Source organism: Camelus bactrianus, chromosome 33, assembly GCF_048773025.1.
Source record: "Camelus bactrianus isolate YW-2024 breed Bactrian camel chromosome 33, ASM4877302v1, whole genome shotgun sequence".
Taxonomy (NCBI): Eukaryota; Metazoa; Chordata; class Mammalia; order Artiodactyla; family Camelidae; genus Camelus; species Camelus bactrianus.
Genome location: NC_133571.1, coordinates 17,371,594 through 17,392,871, shown reverse-complemented (window position 1 = coordinate 17,392,871; position 21,278 = coordinate 17,371,594). Strand labels below are relative to the sequence as shown.

Below are 21,278 nucleotides of genomic sequence, written 5' to 3'. Positions count from 1 at the left end.
ACCAAGCTGGAGTATCAACTTCTGGTACAATGATTTCTTCAAAGTAAGGAATGGGCTCTGCAAATCGCTGCTCTGAGCTTACATTATGAATCAGCAGCGTGTTGAGATGAGAACCCAGGGGCTGGGGCCTCCAACTGCATCTCAGCCCTGGAGTAAGAAAGAGGCAAAGAATGGGGCGCAGAGCAGGGCAAGCCTGTGGGTGGAGTCACTGCTGAGCTGAGAGCTGTCACCCCCTCACACTCCGGCTGGTAGGAATATGGGCTTTCTCCCAGCAGGAAGTGGAGAGACTGGGGAATGAAATCTACCAGCCGCCCTGCCAGTTGTCCAAATCTAAATCCCAACCGTGGCATCAGCAGAGAGAGAGTGGTCTGCTGAGCTAAAATTAATGACCCCCCCTTTCTCAGGCATAAAAGGAGAAATGCTGGAGTAGGAGAAACGCAGAGCAGGTGATGGTTACACCTGCAGACAGTTCTGCTGACAGCAACGGAAGCAGCCAGAGAGGAGCTGCAAACTGGGAACGCAGACAGGGGCGGGGGAGACAGGAGTACCCACTGGCTTCTCTGCCCCGCCTCCGAAGTCAGCGCAAAGCCGGGACCTGAGACATGTCTCTCCTCTACTATCCAAACACCCTACGCGCTGTCTGCCACGAGGCCATGCCATCCCCGGAGCATATGTGTACGTGAATCAGAGAGAAGAGAACACATGAGGGGCGGTCACAGATCAACCACTTTCTTGACCATGAAGCTGTCACAAAGGTTAATAGATGAGTAAGTGCTCGTCAGTGGCCCTCAATTTAGGTTACAGCCAGAATTCCAAGATCACAGAACACTGGAGCCAGCAAAAGCCTTAGACAGTCACCCACGTGCCAGTTACTCATGTAATGAATCTTTACTGCGCACCTACCACGTGTTAGGCTCCGCGCTAAGTGTCAGCACACACTAGTGAATAAAACAAAGTTTAGGGACAAGTAGGGGAGACAGACAACAACCAAGTCAACAAATAAAAACAATGATAACACAACTAGTGCTAAGATGGAAATCAGCTGGGAGAGTGAGGACTAGAGTTTATGGGACTGGCTTCCCCAGGGAAATGTCACCTCTGGACTCGGTTGGGGCTCCCTCTAACCTAGTCTCCAACAACAGTTCTTGTGGCTCCAAACTCACCTTCCACGCACCACCCAGGCTTGGCCCAAGGAGACTGTCTGCTGACAGTAACTCTAACAGAAGCTACCATTGACTGGGTGCCAAGTGTTTTTCCCATTTTATCTCATTTTGATCCCCACAACTTCCACCAAGTCCGTACAATTCTATTTTCAGAGGAGGAAGCAGATTCAGGAAGGATGAAATGATCTACTCTGATCCTAGGGGCTGGAACCTCTTTTTCCTCGAGGAAACCTCCCCTCTGCTTCTCACAAAGGCCAAGGCAGCATGTTCGGCATGGAGCCATCACCCGCCGAGGGCCAGGGCCACCTGAGGAGAAAGCGCCCCACACCTGGTCCTGCTCAGATCTCCCTGGCAGCTGCTCAAAGTCCCAAATGAGTGGCTATGAGAAGGGAATCCACAAAGTTAACCCCCCAATATCTCACCCCTAAGTCCCTATCACTGGAAGGGAACTATCAACACCCCCAAAGACACCAGGGGCCCTGAAATCAGACAGTGCACACCACTCTCTACAGCACCTGTCCCTTGGCACCTCCAAGTTCTTCACCAACTGAATTAATTTACTCTGAAAGAGGAAAAGAATGATCCCCAACCAGTTATGAAGAACCCAGACAGCAAGCTCCCTGGAGATGCACAGCGAGGCCCAGTCAAGTGTTCCACCACGCCAAGGACCGCACAGCCTCGTTCGCTGCACCCCCTCGTCCTGTACCTTCAGCCTCTGACGACAGATTGCTCCGTCTCCCTCTTGAGAGCCTGTCACTTGGCAAGGGACTGCAATAGCCCCAAACATGGGGAGTCACCCCACAAGCACTCCTGCCTATGAAGAGTCCATGTCACCCCAAACCAGCCAAGGGCCAACTCCCTGTGCCCTGATCTCCAGGGCCCCCTGCCACCTACTTGGCTTTCAGGAAGGACAGCTTCTTCCTCAGGGAGGAGACGTGGTAGTGGCAGGCCTGCCTCACAGCCGTGCTGCAAGAGACCGTCTGGGAGCGCAGGTTCTGGACCATGCTGGGCTCGCGGGGGGGCCCGCCACATGGCAGCGGGGACCTCACGGGCTGGGGGCTCACTCCGGCGCCGCTGCCTGTGCAGCTCCTTCAGCTGTCGACATGGCCCGTGCATGTGAGCGCTCCCCGCCCTGATGTTCAGCACAACACACAGGCAGGTGGAGGGCCCGGGGCGGGAGCCTCAGGCTCTGAGTTACCAGGAACCCCCTGCCTTCAGCCTGAGCCCCAGCTCCACACAGGGCCCTCCCCCATCCCCCGACATCTGGCAGCGCTCTGGGCACTGGGTGAGTTTCCTCTCCTCCTCTGTCCTCAGACAGGGAGGATGGAGCTGTACCTGCATGTGATGTCAGCTGCTAGAAGGAGGGGGAGGGCCGCGGGCACTGCTCCCAGAGGATTTGCTGCTCCAGCTCCTTCCTCGGTGAGGGAGCTGACCCGAGAGATCACCTGAGTGTCCTGGGGCCGTGGGGAATTCAGCAGCCAGGCAGGTAGGTGGGGCTAGAGTGCTCTGGAAACACGCGATGTGGGGACAAGTTCTGTGATAGAACTGAAAATCCTTCTAATAGGAAGCTATCTATTCCAGTGGCCAGACCTGAGCTGGAGGGAGTGGGCCTGCTTTCTGGCCTGGCTCCAACTCCGGAGGCTCCAATTCCCTTGCCTTGGTTTCCCCACTTGTTCATTCATAAATCCCACCGACATCTGGTGCTGAGCGCTTACTCTGTGTCAGACAGAAAAGAGACACGGTTTCTGCCCTCCAGGGTCTCAGGGGCTGCTGGAGAGACAGACAAGTAAGCCCAAGTGTGCACAGCACGGGCAAATGCTGGGCAGAGGTACCACAGCCTGCTACCACACCTATAAAACACTGTGATGAAACCTGCCTTCCCTGTCTCTTCAGCAAATGGTGTTGGGAAAACTGGACAGGAGCATGTAAAGCAATGAAGCTAGAACACTCCCTTACACCATACACAAAAATAAACTAAAAATGGATCAAAGACTTAAACGTAAGACAAGATACAATAAACCTCCTAGAAGAAAATATAGGCAAAACATTATCTGACATACATCTCAAAAATGTTCTCCTAGGACAGTCTACACAAGCAATAGAAATAAAAGCAAGAATAAACAAATGGGACCTAATTAAACTTACAAGCTTCTGCACAGCAAAGGAAACCATAAGTAAAACAAATGACAACGTATGGAATGGGAGAAAATTTTTGCAAATGAAACCAACAAAGGCTTGATCTCCAGAATATATAAGCAGCTCATATGACTAAATAAGAAAAAAACAAACAACCCAATCCAAAAATGAGCAAAACACCTAAACAAGCAATTCTCCAAGGAAGAAATACAAATGATCAATAGGTACATGAAAAAATGCTCAATAGCACTAATTATCAGAGAAATGAAAATCAAAACTACAATGAGGTATCACCTCACACCAGTCAGAATGGCCATCATTCAAAAGTCCACAAATGACAAATGGTGCAGAGGCTGTGGAGAAAAGGGAACCCTCCTGCACTGCTGGTGGGAATGCAGTTTGGTGCAGCCACTGTGGAAAGCAGTATGGAGATTCCTCAAAAGACTAGGAATAGACTTACCATATGACCCAGGAATCCCACTCCTGGGCATGTATTCAGAAGGAACCCTACTTCAAAATGACACCTGCACTCCAATGTTCATAGCAGCACTATTTACAATAGCCAAGACATGGAAACAGCCTAAATGTCCATTAACAGATGACTGGATAAAGAAGAGGTGGTATATTTATATCATGGAATACTATTCAGCCATAAAAACTGACAATATAACGCCATTTGCAGCAACATGGATGTTCCTGGAGAATGTCATTCTAAGTGAAGTAAGCCAGAAAGAGAAAGAAAAATACCATATGAGATTGCTCATATGTGGAATCTGAAATAAAAACATAAATACAAAACAGAAACAGACTCATAGACAGAATACAACCAAGGGGGCAGTGGATGGGAAGGGACAGACTGGGATTTCAAAATGTAGAACAGATAAACAAGATTATACTGTATAGCACAAGGAAATAAATACAAGATCTTGTGGTAGCTCACGGCGAAAAAAAAAGTGACCATGAATATATGTATGTTTATGTATAACTGAAAAATTGTGCTCTACACTGGAATTTGACACAACATTGTAAAATGACTATAACTCAATAAAAAAATGTAAAAAAAAGAAAATTTGCCTTCCCTACCTTAACTGGAAGAGACCAGGGTGAGTTCTAGTGAGACGTGTAAGACACGAACGTCTTTTAAGCCAGCCAGAAAAAAGGTGACACAAGAAATCCCCAAATTCACTACACCCAAGTCTCCCACCACTCCCATTAACTCCCATTCCACCTTCCTCGATCTTCGGAGATAACTTATTTCCTGTTTCACAGAGAACACAGATCCTGCTGTTTTTATCTCCTCACCTGTCTACCCATCGCCTGTGAACTCACCTCCACCCACATCCACTCTTCTCTCCTACTCAAGCGAATCCTTTCACCTGTGATCCAGATCTACCTTTTCTTGCCTCCTCTGAAACTGTATTTCCTTATCTTTCTGCTGCAGCCGAGCAAGATGGAATCCCAGGACCAACTCTGAAGACCTCCCTTCTCTCTCACACCCTTTGTCCAGTCCATCACCAAGTTGTGGGCATTTTATCTCCAAATGTACCTCGAATTTTTGTACTTTTTTAATCCCCTACAACCACCATCCCATGTCCAAGCTACCAACATCCAGTCCTTTGCCTGGACTGTTGTAACAGCCTCCTAACTGCCCCAGCCGATCTCTCTACATCCCTTCTCCAAGTTGCAACCTTTCTTAAAAGACTTTCAGTGGCTTCTTGATGCGCTGAACATACTCAAGTCCTCGTCATGGCTGAACAACCTCCTGCCCCATCTTACCTCATCTCACTGCTTCCCTCTCATCTTGGACTCATCCTTCCAGCCTTAGTTCAACCATCACGCTTTCATCCTGCAACCCCTTCTTTCCAGATCCAACTTCTTTGATACCCTCCCTCACGGAACCATGTTCCCCCACTTCAATACACATCTCCAAGTTTGTATTTTTTGTGTCATACACTCAGTTATGTTATTATTGTCTCCTCAACACGACTGGGAGCTCAAATGAGTACATAATGCATAATGTCTTAAGAGTTTGTTGAGTGAATGAATGAATGATATCCTCTCTAAAATTCTCATCTTTGATTTATCAGTTTCTACTATAGAGATTAAAAAAGTGCTGTCTCTCCCTACACTAAAACAAAAATTGCCCCCAATTACCTCTGCCTTCTCCTCTCTCTCTCTTCTTCCCAGGCAAACTTCTAGGATGAATTCTCCATGTTCTGTCTCCTCTTCCTCCCCTCAATATATCCTTTTCTAAAACTGCTCTGCGGTTACCAGTGACCTCCTGGTTGCCACTGCACAAGATCCTTTTTGGTTCTTATCTTCTCCATCTTACCCTCTTTGTCTTTTCTTGCTTTGATGAAATTTCTGTCTCCTAGTTCTCCTAGCTTCAGTGGGCGATCTTTTGCAAATTCCTCTTTCCTTGGCTTTCTGCTTAAACTTTGCTCATCCTAAGACTCTTGGTCTCAACTACATCCTTGTTTCCTAGCAAATAGTTTCAGTCCTGTCTCCTGAGCTTCAAACAGGTATAGCCCACTGCCCATGACTCTCTCCACTGGCATGTTCCATGGGCAGTTCCAACTCTGTGTCTAAATGAAATTCACTACCACCCTGCTCTTCAAATTCTCCCTCCTTTACCCAATATTTTAATAATAATATCAATATTAATAACAATAATAGCAAGCACATATATAATGCTAGCCATGTGCCAGGCACTACTATTGTTCCAAGCATCACACACATACACATTCAATCTTCTAAAAACCTATGAGGTTTGAACTATTATTACACCCATTTTATAGATGAGGAGAGCGAGGCACAGAGGAGAAGTCCTCCTTTTCTGACCTTCTACCATAATTCAGAAATGTGCCCATGTGGTCTCAGCTTCAATGCCATCACATCAGTAAGCCAGCCCTCCCACCCAACTCACAGAAGTCCCAGAAAGCGGTGGTCTACCATCTCACCTTTTCCCATTTTCTCTATAGCACTTATTACTGTTTGATGTTTTCTTACTTGTTTATCATCTATCTCCCCTCCCTAGAAAGTAAGCACCATGAAAGAAGAGACAATGGTCCTTGTTTATGGCCGTACCCGCCAAGGCCCGCAAGAGTGGCTAGCATACAGCACGTGCTCAATAAATACTTGTTCAAGGAGGGAAGGGAGGGGTAGACAGCTGCCACAATTTCCTTCCTTGTCTACTTGCTCCCAGTGTTTGCCCCTTGAATTCACCTCTCACACTAAGACCGACGAGATCCTTCTCACAAGAGTATCTGGGAGAGATCTGGGTACCGCTGGCCTCAGGATCCCTCAGCCACCTCCCCTGGTCTATAAACACAGCCCACTCTATCACGGCAGGATGTGGCATGATCAGGCACCTGCCTACCTGTACAGAGATGACTTCCAGCCACTGGGGAGCTATCCCCGCTCCTGGGACACGATCGCAGAAACCCTGAAGTGTCTGCCGTTCCTGCTCACACGTCCACGCTCAGGCACATCCTGTCCCCCAGCCTGGGAACACTGTCGACGGACTCCTACTCATCTTGCAGCTCTTAGCTGAAGCACAGCCCCCTCCCCGCCAGAGTCTTCCTGGATACCACTGCCCTTTTCCTCCCTCCTCCCCATCCTCTCCCCAAGCAGAGCACCTGCATTACTCGGGCCAGTTTCTTAACTCCACTGAGCCTCAGTTTCCTGAACTCTAACATGAAGATAATCACAGCATCTATTTGAGACAGCTGTGGAGAGGTTTCTGTCTGAAAGTAGATGCAGGATTCCCTGCACAGGTTACCTACATTAGTAAACAAATTCTTTAGTTTTATTACCTTATACAAAATTCCACATGTCAACTATTACATCATACTGGCTTGCTTACAGGTATGCCTCACCGTAAGACAGCAAGGCTCCAGAGGGGAAATACCATGCCTTATTCTATTTAGCCTCGGGGTCAACATCTGACATTTTGCAGTGATCAACAGTCTACACACTCTTCCTGTCTCTGTTTCTTGAAGGGCAGAAGAGCACAGATCTGCTAAGAGACTAAGAGTAAATCTCATGGCAGCTAAAATCAGCAGAGTACTCACGGCTACCACTTACCACGCCCCTATGAGTACCAGGTACTCTGCACATGTTATCCCATGGACTCTTCATAAGAAAAGACTTAATCAAACAAGGAAACTAAGGTTCAGTGAAGCTGAGTAAAATGCTTTAAAAAATGCATAGTCAAGAAGGAAGAAGATAATGAAAACCAGGTCGGTCTGACTTTAAGGCTCTAGCTCTTTCCTGCACACCCCAGGGCCCACTGGCAGACGGTGAGCCGTGATCCTTCTTGCAGCCTGGACTCCAGCAGGCTCCCATATCTTGAAGACCCTTCACGAGGGTGTGTGGCACCTAGCCGCCACGCAGGAAGGGACACATGAACACATGCCGCCCTGCTCTGGCCCTCGGTTACACTCCCAGCCCTGTCTGGGTCTCATTCCCCTACCACAGAGGGCTTCCTGGTCAACCAAGACCACATTCTGTTGTGACTAACATCATGTACACAAAAGGCCCTTAGTGAAAAGGCTCCTTTGTCTACAGTTCTGGCTTCGTGTGAAAGTTCCTACCATTGAGTGAATGTAGTAAATAAAGATCTAGTGACCTGAGAAACCCCAACAACTGGTCCAGTTTGGGCTGAACCTGGGAACTAGTGTTTTGTAAGGGTACCCCTGGCTTCACTTAGAAGCGTGAAAATGGATTAGTGTCCATATCCCATCACACGCACATACACACTTTAGGAAAGTTAGATCTATTTTGCTTTCTACTAGAAATCTGGGGGTGGGGGTGGTTCTCCTACCTCTGAGACAAACCCTATTTCCTAAAAAACACTCTATTCCTAAAATCAGCCTTTATCCCTGATGCATACCCATCCAGGAAATGACTATCTCCCTGCACCCACCTACCCTCTGCCCTCATCATGGTTCCAAAGGCTATTTTTCCTTCAGGACAGAAATTAATGTGAATGAGGAAAAAAAAATTCTCAGAAGCCCTTAAGTTTCGGATGTCATATTGAGGTGTTTTCCCTTTTGTTGTAATGTGCACGTTTTTTAGACTACAGTAGAGTAGCTCTTTTGCCTCTAAACGTTATATCCATTCTGAACGTTGTACAAGAAAAAAGAAAAATCAATGTTTTATTTAAGCAGTTGAAAGTTCATCCCATACTGAAGGATTATAATTTTGATCTCTGAAACAGAAGAAATCAATGTCTTTTTTTTTTTTTTTTTTGCCTGCTCTGTGAAATGATCCTTCATTCTGTAATTGACCACATGCTTTGGGGAGTGAGGAGCAGCCACAGAAAAGGGTCCCTAGTACCCACCTCATACTTGACCATTTTCTATCCTGCTCTGCCTGCTTCCCAGGGGAATGGCAAAGAGGAAATGAGGTGCTCAGTGTGTCGCCATGTAGGAAACGCTGTCGTAACCAGCAGGGTGCGCTGTCCATCAAATGGGGCTCAGAGCAAGAAGCACCAGCCAAATCCCCACCACTGCAGAAGAATCTCCCCAGGGCTCAGATCTCACACTTGCTCTAGGCCAGGATATCACAGACCAACATCCAAACGCCCCAGAGAGTCTCTTAATTGGGTGGAAACATGTCAGAGGAAGGATTAGGTGCAGGGTGTAAGGGTTTGTTCTGAGCCGAGGCCGTGTGATTAATTAGCACTCTGAGGACTTGCTCTCTCCAGGAGAACCCACTGGCTGAGAAGGGCAAAAAAGACTTCATTCAGAAAGGCCATGGTGAACACAACACATACTGCTCCTGAGTTTCTGAGGAGAGGGGTCCACAGGGACCACCGCGGGAAGCATCCTTCTGACCACAGCCCTCTCTGTTTCCCATACTGCTCAAGGTGAGCTAATATCCACCGTCCACCATGAGGAGTTTGGGGGGCGGTGTCAGTGGGCCAGGGATGGGAAGAAAGGACCAGGGAAGACATTCAGAGGATTTTTCTGGGCAGAGGTTTGGATGCGAGACCCTCCGAAGCATTCCATTTGGCTGGGGGAATGGAGAGAGAAGAAACCAGAATATAATTTTTTTTCTTTTTTTTTTTCCAGAATATAATTTTTATCAACACAAAATCCTGAATACTGAACAAAAGGCAGGGCTCTCTCTAGTTAGCAGGCAGCCTTGGGGAAAACGTATTAAAGAGTATGTGCAATTTGGCACTTACTCATCTCTCCCAGCAATGCCCCCAGCAGCAGAGATAAAGAGAGGGGGTGAGGAGTTGCCAATCACAGGGCTGACAGATGAGAACTGAAGGCATCGTGGTCAGAAATGGACGGGACATTTCCGGAGATGTCGGCGCATGAGCACAGGGGAGGAGGCTGCCCAGGGGAACTCTACAGATCCCTCCAATTTTGACAGTATGGTTGTCAAAATCCAAGCACTGAAAAGAGAGGCCACGCTCAGAGTCTAAGAGAACCACCCTCAGATCGTAACTGATAAAGAAAGCATCTTGACAAGAATGATTAATCTTTGCCCCTTGGAGGACCCTTGCCTCCGTATACACGCCACCTAAACTGATGAGCTGAACTGCTCATTTTGGTTAGTGATGAGCACAAAGCTGAGAACTAGGTCAGAACTCATAAAACTTCATGATCTAAAGAGCAGGATTACAGAGGTCCCACGCTCTCACCCAGGATGGAATCTTTTTCATGACACACCACCTAGCTTCTGCCTGAACACTTGTTTGGAGGGGGCAGTTCATGGCTTTGCAAGGCCTACTGCAATGGAGTACATCTCAGTTACAGAACAGTTCTTCCCCATCCTGAGCGCAAATCCTTCCCTCTGTAACGTCTACCCTTCTAGTTCTATCTCTTAGGCTTGCAGATGTTTAAAGAGTACTGTTACAGTCACCCTAAACCTTCTCTTTTCCAGGCTAAGCCCCCCTTTCCTTCAACCAGTCCTCCTGATACAGTTCTCATCTTGATCATTCTTTTCTGGACTGTAATTCATCAATACCCATTTCCGAAGAACTGAGCACAGTACATCAGACATGGTCAAGCTAGCACAGGCTACAGTGAAACTTAAAAAAAAAAAATAATCCATGCTCCATGGTTTCATTAATGAATTCAGGCTTTTAAAGATCATTTGGTACTTGCTTCATATTATGGGCTCATATTGGGCTGGTTAAAAAAAAAATTGTTTTTAAGTTTTTTTTTTTACATGAAATCCTTTCAAGCTAGGCTGCCTGTGGCAACCCTGCATTTAAGAAACAATTCTAATATAAATATACAAATTATAATAGCCCATTTCCTTAAAAAAAAATCTTGTCCCTACCCACTGTTCTGTTTGAAATAATAAGAAATCTTGATTCTACCATCCTTGGTGTTCTCTCTACTCCTTCTCAGCTAAGCAGCTACCATTCATGTTTGATAAATGAGGTAAAAGTACCTGCTTTTTGATCCAGTTTGTTGATAAAAGCGGTAAACAGAGCTAGATCAGAAGCAGAGCCCTGGGGTACGCCAGCTGAGACCTCCTTTCAGTCAACATCAATACAGTCCACCTTCTATGGGCACAAGTTTATCTTGCTCCAACAGACCCCTCTCTGTCTGCCACTCAGAGGCACCACATGAAGCAGATGCCACCTGGTCCTTAAATCCGGAGCGTTTAACCAGTCCCACCTCAAAGCCTCACACAAGCATCTAGGAGCCTCCTCATTCTCAGCACACCCTGCACATCCAACCTCACTGTCCACTAACCCCTGACACCTACAGTCCTCTCCAGTCCTGGCATCCTGCTGCCGTCCTGTAGGCAGACAGGTTGGGGGCCCCTGGAGAAAGAGAACCAGGAATGGCTTTCTTGACATAAGAGAAGTCATTCTGTGATCCAAGCCTGGCCACAATGCTTGCCCTTGACCTGGTCTCAGTAACCAATGATCTCAAGGGAAGTGAGGGAATGCAGAGACAAAGGAAACCAGTCAGAAAACAATGGGTCAGCAATAAAACAGGGTCCTAGTTCCTCCTGAAGGGATGCACATAACAAAGTGATGCAGTCTTTGAGCTCTGCAGGATCTAAGCCCCCACCCCCTTCCCCACCCCATGCCCAGGGGAGGACAGAAGGTTGCTGCTGACCCTCCTGACTTCAACTAAAGCTTGGACTCGGTCAGCCTTGCCCCAATTCGATGCTGAATTCTCCTCTGCTTCATCCCCTTCATGAATATGCATTTACCCTTAGCTCAAACCTTCTGAAATTTAGCTGCTGGGGAGAGACACTGCTTGCAGAAAAATCCCAGGTATTCTTCTCAATTGCTGCAAGTAATAATAACTCCTCTCTTTTCCTGATCTTTGGCTTGGCTCTGTCTTTCGGTTTGACAACCACCAAGAGGTGAACCCAGTTTTCGGGTAACAATCTGATGCCACACAGGCCAACCCAGGCCATGCAGCTTTCCTCAGGCACAAAATACCCTCTCCCCGCTGGCTCCACACCACACCCAGCCTTTAAGGTGAGCCTCAAGTCCCAAGTCCACTCTGACATCTTCCCGACAGACCTGGTTTACACATACTGACTTCTACCCTGCTGACCACCAAAAGCCCCCTGGCCTTGCTCCGGCTCAGTGCTAGGTGAGCACAGAGGTCCCCAGTTTCTCACAGTTCTCGCAGAAGTGCAGTCCTCCCCCAGCCCCTGGAATCTCTGCTTCCACCTCCTCCCTCCTCATGGACCTTACCTTTCTTCCCGCACCCGAGGACTCAGGAACCTGCTCGAGTCATCGTCGTGGCTGCTCTGCTGGCTGCTCTGCTGGCTGCTGAGGAAAGACACAGGATATGAACCGTTAACGTTCAGCTTCTTTCTCAACCCCGGGGGAGATCGCCCAGACTTCAGCTCGACAGAGGAACGGGGTTACAACATCTCAAAGGTAGAAGGTCCCCCGCGTAAGTCTACACAGAGGCTCACACAGCCGGTACACTGAGGAACAGTGGAACTGAGACACCTGTTGGGTGAAGACCCCGCCCACCATACCTAAGGCAGAAGAGGGAGATCCTGACCTATTCCCTGGCTCCTCCCTGGCGGCACAGTCTCAGTGAGCAGATGCCTCCAGCATTCTCGGTACCTGGGCCTCCAAATCCCTAGGACAGGATAACAATCCCAATCTTCAGCCTCACCTGAGACACTCAAGGAGCTGGGGCAGGAGGGGGAGGGGACGGGGAGGAGGATTCCAGCCAGGAGAGAGACTTGAGACTGGAGGGGGGCCAAAGGCCACCTGGCCTGCTTCTCTGCCTCTGGGAAGGCTGAGGAGGGAGAGGGATAGAAGAGGGATTAGCAGCTGGAGTCCCTCCAGCCCTTAAAGCCCTGTAGGCATGAAGATCAGAGTTCAGTTCACAGAGTTCTTCAGGTGCTCGCTTCAAAGTACGGAATTCCAGTCTTCCATCTTACGCAAGAGAAAGAAATGTTGTTCGGACATGACACTAACTAACAAATAGTTGTTATTAATTGCTAATTATTAAATACTCTAGGCACCTAATCCAAAGTCCTAAAGAAACTATAGCCCCACGACCAAATCTGGAGATCCCTTGAGCTAAGTATGGTGTTTGCTTTTTTAAATGGGTGAGAACAAAAATTTTAAAAAATAATAATATTTCAAAGCCCATGAAAATTCTATGAAATTCAAAATTATAGGTCATAAAGTTTTATTGGAATAGCCACACCCATTCATTTACAAGCTAACTACGGCTGCTTTTTTGCTACAATGGCAGGGCTGTGTGGTTCAGGCAGAGCTGAATAAGTGGAGTAGTGAGACCATTAGACCCACAAAGCCTAAATATTTACTGTCTGGCCCCTTGTAGAAAAAGTTAGCAAACCTCTGCTTTGCATAGATTCTATTAATAGTAAATTCCTATCACCCTAGGGGAGAGGGTATAGCTTAGTGGTAGTGTGTGCTTAGCACACACGAGGTCCTGGGTTCAATCCCCAGTACCTCCATTAAGATAAATAAATAAATAAACATTATTGCCTCCCTAAAACAAACACACGAACAAAAGCAACAATGAATTCCTATTACCATAAATGACACTGTAACCCAGGCCCAGAGTGGTTCCCTGGTGCTGGTACACTCCTCACAGCGATACCGTGCACGGGTCTCACCAGCGTGTACTCCTTAGGCTAGATCCCCAGCAGACGGCAAACTCCAAACGGCTTGTGGGGTAAGTGCCTGCCCCGGTGCCTGTCCGCTCTCCGCCAAAGAAGCCTGTGAGTTTTAGTGGTCAGTTACAACCACGCTCTCCAGTTCTGTTCTTTCAGCAAGATGTAAATGAACTTAGAAGCAATTTACATCCAATTTTTAAAACACACACACACACACACACACGCCAGAAACCAGAACAGCACCACACACAAAGCCTCCAGTTTGGGGCAGAATCAGGTGTGTACACAAGCCCTTTCTCTTTCATTCACTCTACACAAAGCACTTCTTTTGCTACTTATGCAAGATCTCAGAGGCTTGCCTTTTGAAAACTCCTTATAACAAAATGATACTATTGTGTTGTTGAGCAGAGGATTTCTGACACTGGGACTGACCTATCATATGTATCAAGCTCCCTCTTCTCTACAATCTGAGATGGGTATTAAGACTACAGTAGGCAACCCACAGATGACTGGAACTCAAATTCCAAAGCTGACTCAGCTCCGGAGGCCAGCATCGCAGGAGGAATACCAGTCTACACTGTGGGCAGGATGTGTGAGAAGCAGAGGGAGGGGCATCTGGAGCCCAGTGTTTCATACCATCTAACACCCAAAGGGGATCAACCAGCCCGAATGACCACGATCAGCTTTACAGCCTCTTCATAGGAGAGATCACACTTGACTGTTTAAGCTCTAACGGGCTGGTTCTTCTTCCTCACCCTACCCGCCCTCTGGCAATCAAAACTTAAAGTTAAGCTAATAAAGGGGCTCCCAAAACTAACAGACATGCGCCAGGGATTCAGAAAAATAATTCTGAGCTGATATTAGCAAGTTATCCCACTAGATGGCACTGCTGACTTCCAAACCAGAACCTCACCGAGGCCAACCCATCCAGCTTCTGAAACCAAAACTAGACCCAACCTTGTGGCACCCCCTTCTGGCCTTCCCGCTGCTTAGAAAACACCTTCAAACTGTTCACTGGTTTTAAATAATTAAGAAATATTAACCAGCATGCATTCAACAAATATTTGTATAATGCCTTCTCTGTGCACATATGCCAATCAAAGGCAGAACTGAGGCAACAGTTAAGGCTAGACTTCGGAAAATGCTGCCTGGGCTTGTAATCTAAGCTCCTCCACTTCCTATTTGTACGACCCTGAGCAAATTATTGGTCATCCTCCTTACCTATAAAATGGAGACAGATGTTATGAGTTTTTCTGTGGTAAGGATGAAAGAATGTAAAGCTGTTGTAAGGATGAAAGAATGAGCATATGTGAAGTATGGAGAACAGTGCTTGGCACATATTAACTGCTGGATAAATGCTATCATCACACGCAAGACATCCTTTTGCGGGTCATGGAAAATAAAGACGTCAAGCAGACAAGGACGTGTTCTCAAGGTGTTTACAATCTGCAAAGTTAGAGTCGATACAAGTATCTGCATTTAAAAGCAGAAAATGATAACTCTTAGAAGTAAATATTAAATGCTACAGAAACACAGACCAGAGGAAGGTCACTTCCTTCTGGGGCCGGTAACAGAATACTGTCTTGACAGCCAGGCTTTCTGTGCTGAGACGTGAAATCCAAATAGATTCAGAAGGAGAAGAACTGAGAAGGGAGGGCATTCTGCTTCAGCTCCGTTCACCAAACATTTACCACGTACCAGGCACGGTGCTAGGAGACCGGGACGTAAAGAGCTCTGTCGAGGAGGCACAAGAATTCACTGTGCACTGTGATGCGGCAACGCGGGAAGATGAACAGGTGCAGGTGGCAGACACTTCTGCCGGGGGCTCAAGGAACACATCGGAGAGGTGAGCGTGGAACAGGAGAACTGCAGATGAAGCCAAGGCAGCAGCAGCTACAGTGTGCCTGGGGGTCCTTCCTCCTCTAGACCCGCCGCGAGGAGCCTGGTCCTCTCCCCTCCCAGTTTCAGAACTTTTCTTCCCACAGTCTTTAAAGTGAGATAGATGCCAACCACCTCTCCCCTCAACCCCATGAAATGGTCGTTGTCGAGCAGAATTTCCAGACGGTCAGACGTGGCCTCGCTCTCTAGCAGAAACTCTCAGTCCCTCTCTTAGATGAGCCTTTTCAAATGATACAGGCCACCTGGATACCAGGCAGCTCACTCTGCTCCCTAAATAAGTCTGCCAGTCTTCTGAGGTCATGAAAAAAGCAACCACCAGAGCAGAGTGTTTATGAGGGAGCGTGGAATGCCGGAAGGTCAGGGGCCACAGGCTGAACCACTCCGTCTTAGTCAAGGACTTGATGGGACAGGAAACCAGTCTGGGCTCCACAGCTTAAGGAAGTTGAGAAGAACTTGGAGGAAGTCCAGCAGAGGGCACTAACAGATGAAAACGCCCGTGAGGAGGCCTGAAAAGAAACTCTACACAAGGGTTTGGAATGACAGCCTGGGCAGCAGATGACTGAGCGTCAGCTTAACACTGCGAGGAATGGAAATTGTGTGAGCAACCATCTGCAGTTCCCCCAGAAGAGCTAGATCTGGTAACAAGATGCCGGCAACCCCTCCTGCTGTAAATTCAAGCTTCAGATGAAAATCACTGTATAAATCAAATTCTGAAACTCTAGACTGTATTACTAAATAAGGTGAGGAAGCGCTTCTTTGAATTCCAGAACGTTCCTGAGGGAAACCAGCTGAAGCGAATCCAATCTGGAATCCTGGTTTTTGTTCTCCATCAGCAAGCTAGTGCTGGGAGCTTATCCTAGAAGGTCACACTAAACCAGGAAGGTTGGCTGGGGAAAATCGTTGTAACCTGAGCTGAAGGCACACTCCAGAAGGCAGAAATGCATGGGCTGGAGTGGGGAGCCCTGCAGTGCAGGCTGGGTGAACCGCCATGTTTCCCCGGGCCTCTCTCCCTCCCTCCACCAGGGGCACTTACAGGAAGTACAGGCTAAACCCACAAGCCACCAGCAAGGTGTCCTTTTGCCCTCTGGAAAGTACAGCTTCACTGCTAGGGAGGCTGAACTCGGCACCTCTTCTGAGTTGGTGCTTCACAAGCAGAAACAGCTCTTTCTCTCCCAGACAACACTACTGGGGTCTCCTAAACCCAGAGGGGATTTTGAGAGATTCAGGGGAGTCCAAGCAGTTATGGGGCTAGGCAAGCTGTAATTTAGTATTTCTGCAGCCTAATGAGACCTGTATATTTACCCCCATTAATGCTGTGCACTCATTTTTCCCACTTCTTTGTTTTTGGCTGTAATCAGAGCAATCTAGGGTATTAATACCAAATATCTCATGCTAATTAGAAACTTTGAAAGGCTGAGAGCAACTTTGATTGATGCTTATCTTTGACTAATAAAAATGGGAGAAGAAATTATTTTAAGCAGCGGACACAGCAGAACAGCAATGGAGACAGAAAGACCGAGGTTTGCCCCGGCTTTGTGTCTTATTGGCCCTAAAACTGCCGCAGAGTCACTTACCCTCTCTCAGCCTATTTCCCTGGAAAACAGTAACAATAAAACACCACTTGTACAACTGTGCTGGGGATTAGGTTGTGAGTGATTCAATCACAGTATCTGAGTTCAGGATTTGGAGTCAGGAAGACACAGGTTCTGCCACTGAGCACAGTGACCTTGGGCAAAGCATTTAACTTTTCTAAGTGTCAGATGTGAGGGTCACCTGCCTTCAAGGATTGCAGTGAGGCTTAGAAATGGTAGAAATCATCTTACACAAAGCACCTAGGGCAGCGTTTGGGCCTTGGTGGGTGTACCAGAAATGATGGACATCAACTGTATTTAGTATTCACAGTGAGTTCAGCAAGGTAAGTATTTGAAACATCCAAAGCATGGGAGGAAAATAACAGAAGAGATCCTCATGGCAGAGCTGTTGAGCGCCGCTGACTTGAAAAGCAGAGTCACACCATCACCGACAAAAGAAAAGGCCGGGCTTTCACACTGAATTATGACCACCTGCGAAATGACTGGCATTTACCATTTCAGTTTGAGTAGGAAAGGGGGATGGGGGAAGAAAGGCAGGTAGCAAGTAAGTAGAGAATAAAAGAGAATAGTTTCTGTTTGCCATCTGGCAAGCGGGTATAGGAGAGTCTAATAATAGAAAGTAAGTAAACAGATGTGATTTGGGACACTGCCAATGACTGCCAGCATCTTACACAACATACCTGAATAGTCTCAAATACGACTCAGAAAATAGCATGCCCTGAGTGAAAATTAATGATTTATCTACAAAGTGAGCAGGACTGCTTCTGCTCAGTGGCTCCCAAGGGAATGTGCTGCAAGGTGGGGAGCTGGTCAAAGATTCAGGGATTGAGAATCCAGCTGGAAGTCTTTTAACTCATTACAACTCACTAACACTTTCTTATTTAATAGTTCTTTTCCCTCTAAACATATCCATCTCTCTGTCTTCAAAAAAAAAAAAAAATCTCCTGCAATTCCTTTGTTTCCTTTCTTCCCTACAGGACCATATTTTATTGAAAGAATACATTATTTGGTGATTGCCAAACCTCCATCAAAACTGTGTCAGAGATTTGCATATAATAGGTGTTGTGATAATTAAGTAGTTATTCATAAACAAAGAGTATATCCTTATTTCCTTATTTCAAGCATGTCTCATTTATTCTGATTTTTCTATGTAATTTAAAATTGTTCATCTTTAAAACATTTTAAACATTATTATATCTAATGCTCTTATGGTAATCAATAACTACTTTAAATTACTTTAAAAAAATTATATCAGAATAAGCTGGGAGCTTTATTACACAGATTCCTTGGTGCCTTCCCAAATTTACCAAGTCCGAATCTGAGCCTGTCCAGGAATGCATATTTTCTAAAAGCATCCCAAGTGATTCTGGTGGGCAACTGTGATTGAGACCCACTGGACATCACACTCATTGCCTCTGCCTCTTCACCATTGATTCATGAGTTAGTCCATTATAACCTGGACCACACCCTTACCCCTCCTTAATTTTATCAACCAGGACCTCCTGCCAAAGCCAGTGACAACGGTTACATACTAATCTCATCCGACCACCCGGACAGGTCTGACACTGGTGATTATTCCCATTCTTTAAACTTAACCCTTGGTGCCTTCTACAATAACACCCTCTCCTGGTTCTTGGCTTTTGTCTTACTTTTGTTTTTCTTTTCTTCTTCAGGGAACTTCATGGACTCCTCTTCAGTTTGGTCCTAAAATGTTTCCCAGGACTCATCAGCCACTCAGTTAATCAGTTACCTGATACCAACTATAGACCAGGCATTGTTCTACAACCTAGATCCCAAGTACGGAGCAGTAAACAAAACAGGTAAGACCTCCGCGCTCAAGGAGTTCACATTTTACTGGGTTCCTTCTCCCAGCTCTATACCACGGGAACCTAAGTTTCGTGGACCTCTGAAATTGTTATATTACACACTCATGTAAGAGGATTTATAGCTCTCATCTGATTCTCAAATAGGCCTGTGACCCAGAGAAGATTAAAATTCACTGCAATACATCCCAGAGGAATCATGGCTTCAAATATGATGGGTCCGTTAATGACTCTCAAAGACAGCAGAGGGCTGAGCTGTCACTAGCTACATGTGGCTATTTAAATTTAAATTAATTAGAAGTTCACTTGGTTGTACTAGTTACAGTTCAAGAACTAAATAACCACACGTGGCTCTTAGTTCCACATTAATGCAGATAAAGAACATCTCCATCATCTCAGAAAGCTTCATTGGACAGTGGAGACACTTCCAGATCAAAGCCAGGGTTTGAGTTCCAGCTCTGCCACTGGTTATCTGAGTAACTCAGGGCAGCTTATTAACCTCTCTCTACATTCCTGCCCTCTTGTCTTTTAAATGTAAGTCTCTTCATAGACCTGTTTGGAGGATTGAGCAAGTTAACAAACACAAAGCCCTTAACAGAAGGCTTGGCAAGTAATAAGTATCCAATAAATGTTAATAATACTTATTTTTATTATCATACATTTGCCATGGTACTGGACTCTCAAGTCCACTAAGAACCTCAAAACTAAACGAATCCCCCTCAATGTTCATAGCAGAACTAGTTACAACAGTCAAGACATGGAAGCAACCTAAATGTCCATCCACAGATGACTAGATAAAGAAGTTGTGTGTTACTTATACAATGGAATACTACTCAGCCATAAAAAAGACGAAAATAATGCCATTTGCAGCAACATGGGTGGACCTGGAGATTGTCATTCTGAATGAAGAAAGCCAGAAAGAGAAAGAAAAATATCATATGATACCACTCATATGTGGAATCTGAAAAAAAAAAAAAAGGAGGACACTAATGAACTCATCTACAAAAGAAACAGACTCACAGACATAGTAAACAATCTTACGGTTACCAGGGAAAGAGAGTGGGAAGGAATAAATTTGGGAGTTTGAAATTTGCAAATGTCAACCACTGTACATAAAAACAGATAAAAAACAAATTTCTTCTGTATAGCACAGAGAACTATATTCCCTACCTTGTAATAACCTTTAATGAAAAAGAATATGAAAATGAAAAAATAATCATACAGTTTCATTATTTAAAAAAAAAAAAAACTAAATGTGCCCAATACTGAATTCACCATCCTTCTGTCCTCTCCTTGGACTCCACAGGTAAGGATTTAAGAGATGCACCCCCACATCAGTTTCACACCAGGACCTGCAGATTGTACCTTCCTACTGTCCCTCAAACGCGTTCCATCCTCCATTCATCACCCTGTCTGCCACTGCCTGAGGGCAAGCTCTCATCACTCCCTGCGGGGATTACTTTAACAGGCTCCTAACTGCTCTTCCTGTTGCCAACCTGGCCCTACTCCCGTCTGTCCTTGACACTGATACAACAGTGCTCTTCCTGAAATGCAGATCTGATCATGTCTCTTCTTGGCTTGGAATCCTTCAGGCTTCCCAAACTTCAGAGCAAAGTTTAAACCCTTTCTTTTAGCCTAAAACTAAACTATAAAAGCCTAATAAGCGGACTGCAACCTACCTTCCCGCTCCCATGTCTCGTGCACCCTCTCCAGACAGCCATTCTGCTGTCCCTGGCTTGGACTCTGCCCTTCTGTCTGTCTGTATACCCTTTTCTCCACTCCCTTCTGCTTCACCCATTCTCATCACTGAAGCAGGATGGTTCGGGGATTAAGCCTGAGGGGCCCAGCTTTAGACTCTCAGCGCTCACATCTCTACTCTTGCACCTACTCAAACGCAACCTCTGTAAAAGGGGGACGATACAAGTATCTTCTTCGCTGGGGCCTTCTGAAAATTAAATAAATCAGCAACCACGAAATACTGGCATGGAGCAGATACTCAGTATGATAGCGCTTATGATCCTCCAAAAGCAGTACCTTCTCAGGGAGCTCTTCCTGGATGGCCGCCACCCACATTGTGGTCCTATGTCACCCTGTACTCCCCTTTATCATAACACTTGTCACACTCCCTGGGATGCAGTAATTACTGACCAGTTCTCTATGCCTCCTACCACACTGTAAATTATTTTAGAGCCAAGATCCTATTTTATGCATCATTTCTTTCAATCCCCAGTGCCCAGCAGTAGACCCCTAGTACATATTAGGTGTACCACATGCGTCGGATAAATTAATGCACAAATACCTAGCCCCGTCCCCTCTCTCAGGTGTCCACTTCTGCTGAATACTCCTTGGCCAGCACAGAAAGACACTTTGCCGAGTACAGATCACACGCTCCCTCCAGATTACAATGTGCTTCCAAACATTCATCAGCATTTTCTGAGCACCTGTGTTCCAAGTCTCCAGTGAGGTCCCACTGGATGTGTAAGGCATGGCCTGTGACCTCAAGGAGCCTGCCATTCTGTATGAACTCCTGATGGGCCATCTGGTCAGCCCTGTTGCCAGCA

At 46.4% G+C, this 21,278-nt stretch overlaps 1 protein-coding gene across 7 annotated transcripts in view; it reads right to left on the bottom strand.

Moving 5' to 3' along the window:
• The window catches only part of GRAMD1B (GRAM domain containing 1B), a 151,803-nt gene that overhangs the window by 103,929 nt on the left and 26,596 nt on the right, over positions 1 to 21,278 (bottom strand). For 3 of the 7 annotated variants that reach the window (XR_012503839.1, XM_010967224.3, XM_074357062.1), the window contains exon 2: positions 11,989 to 12,066. Coding sequence is in view for 2 of the 7 variants with exons in the window: in XM_010967224.3 (XP_010965526.3) it covers positions 11,989 to 12,066 (78 nt within the window). In the remaining 5 variants the exon portion in view is untranslated. The other 4 variants (XR_012503840.1, XM_045504516.2, XM_074357061.1 and 1 more) reach the window with 3 other exon arrangements.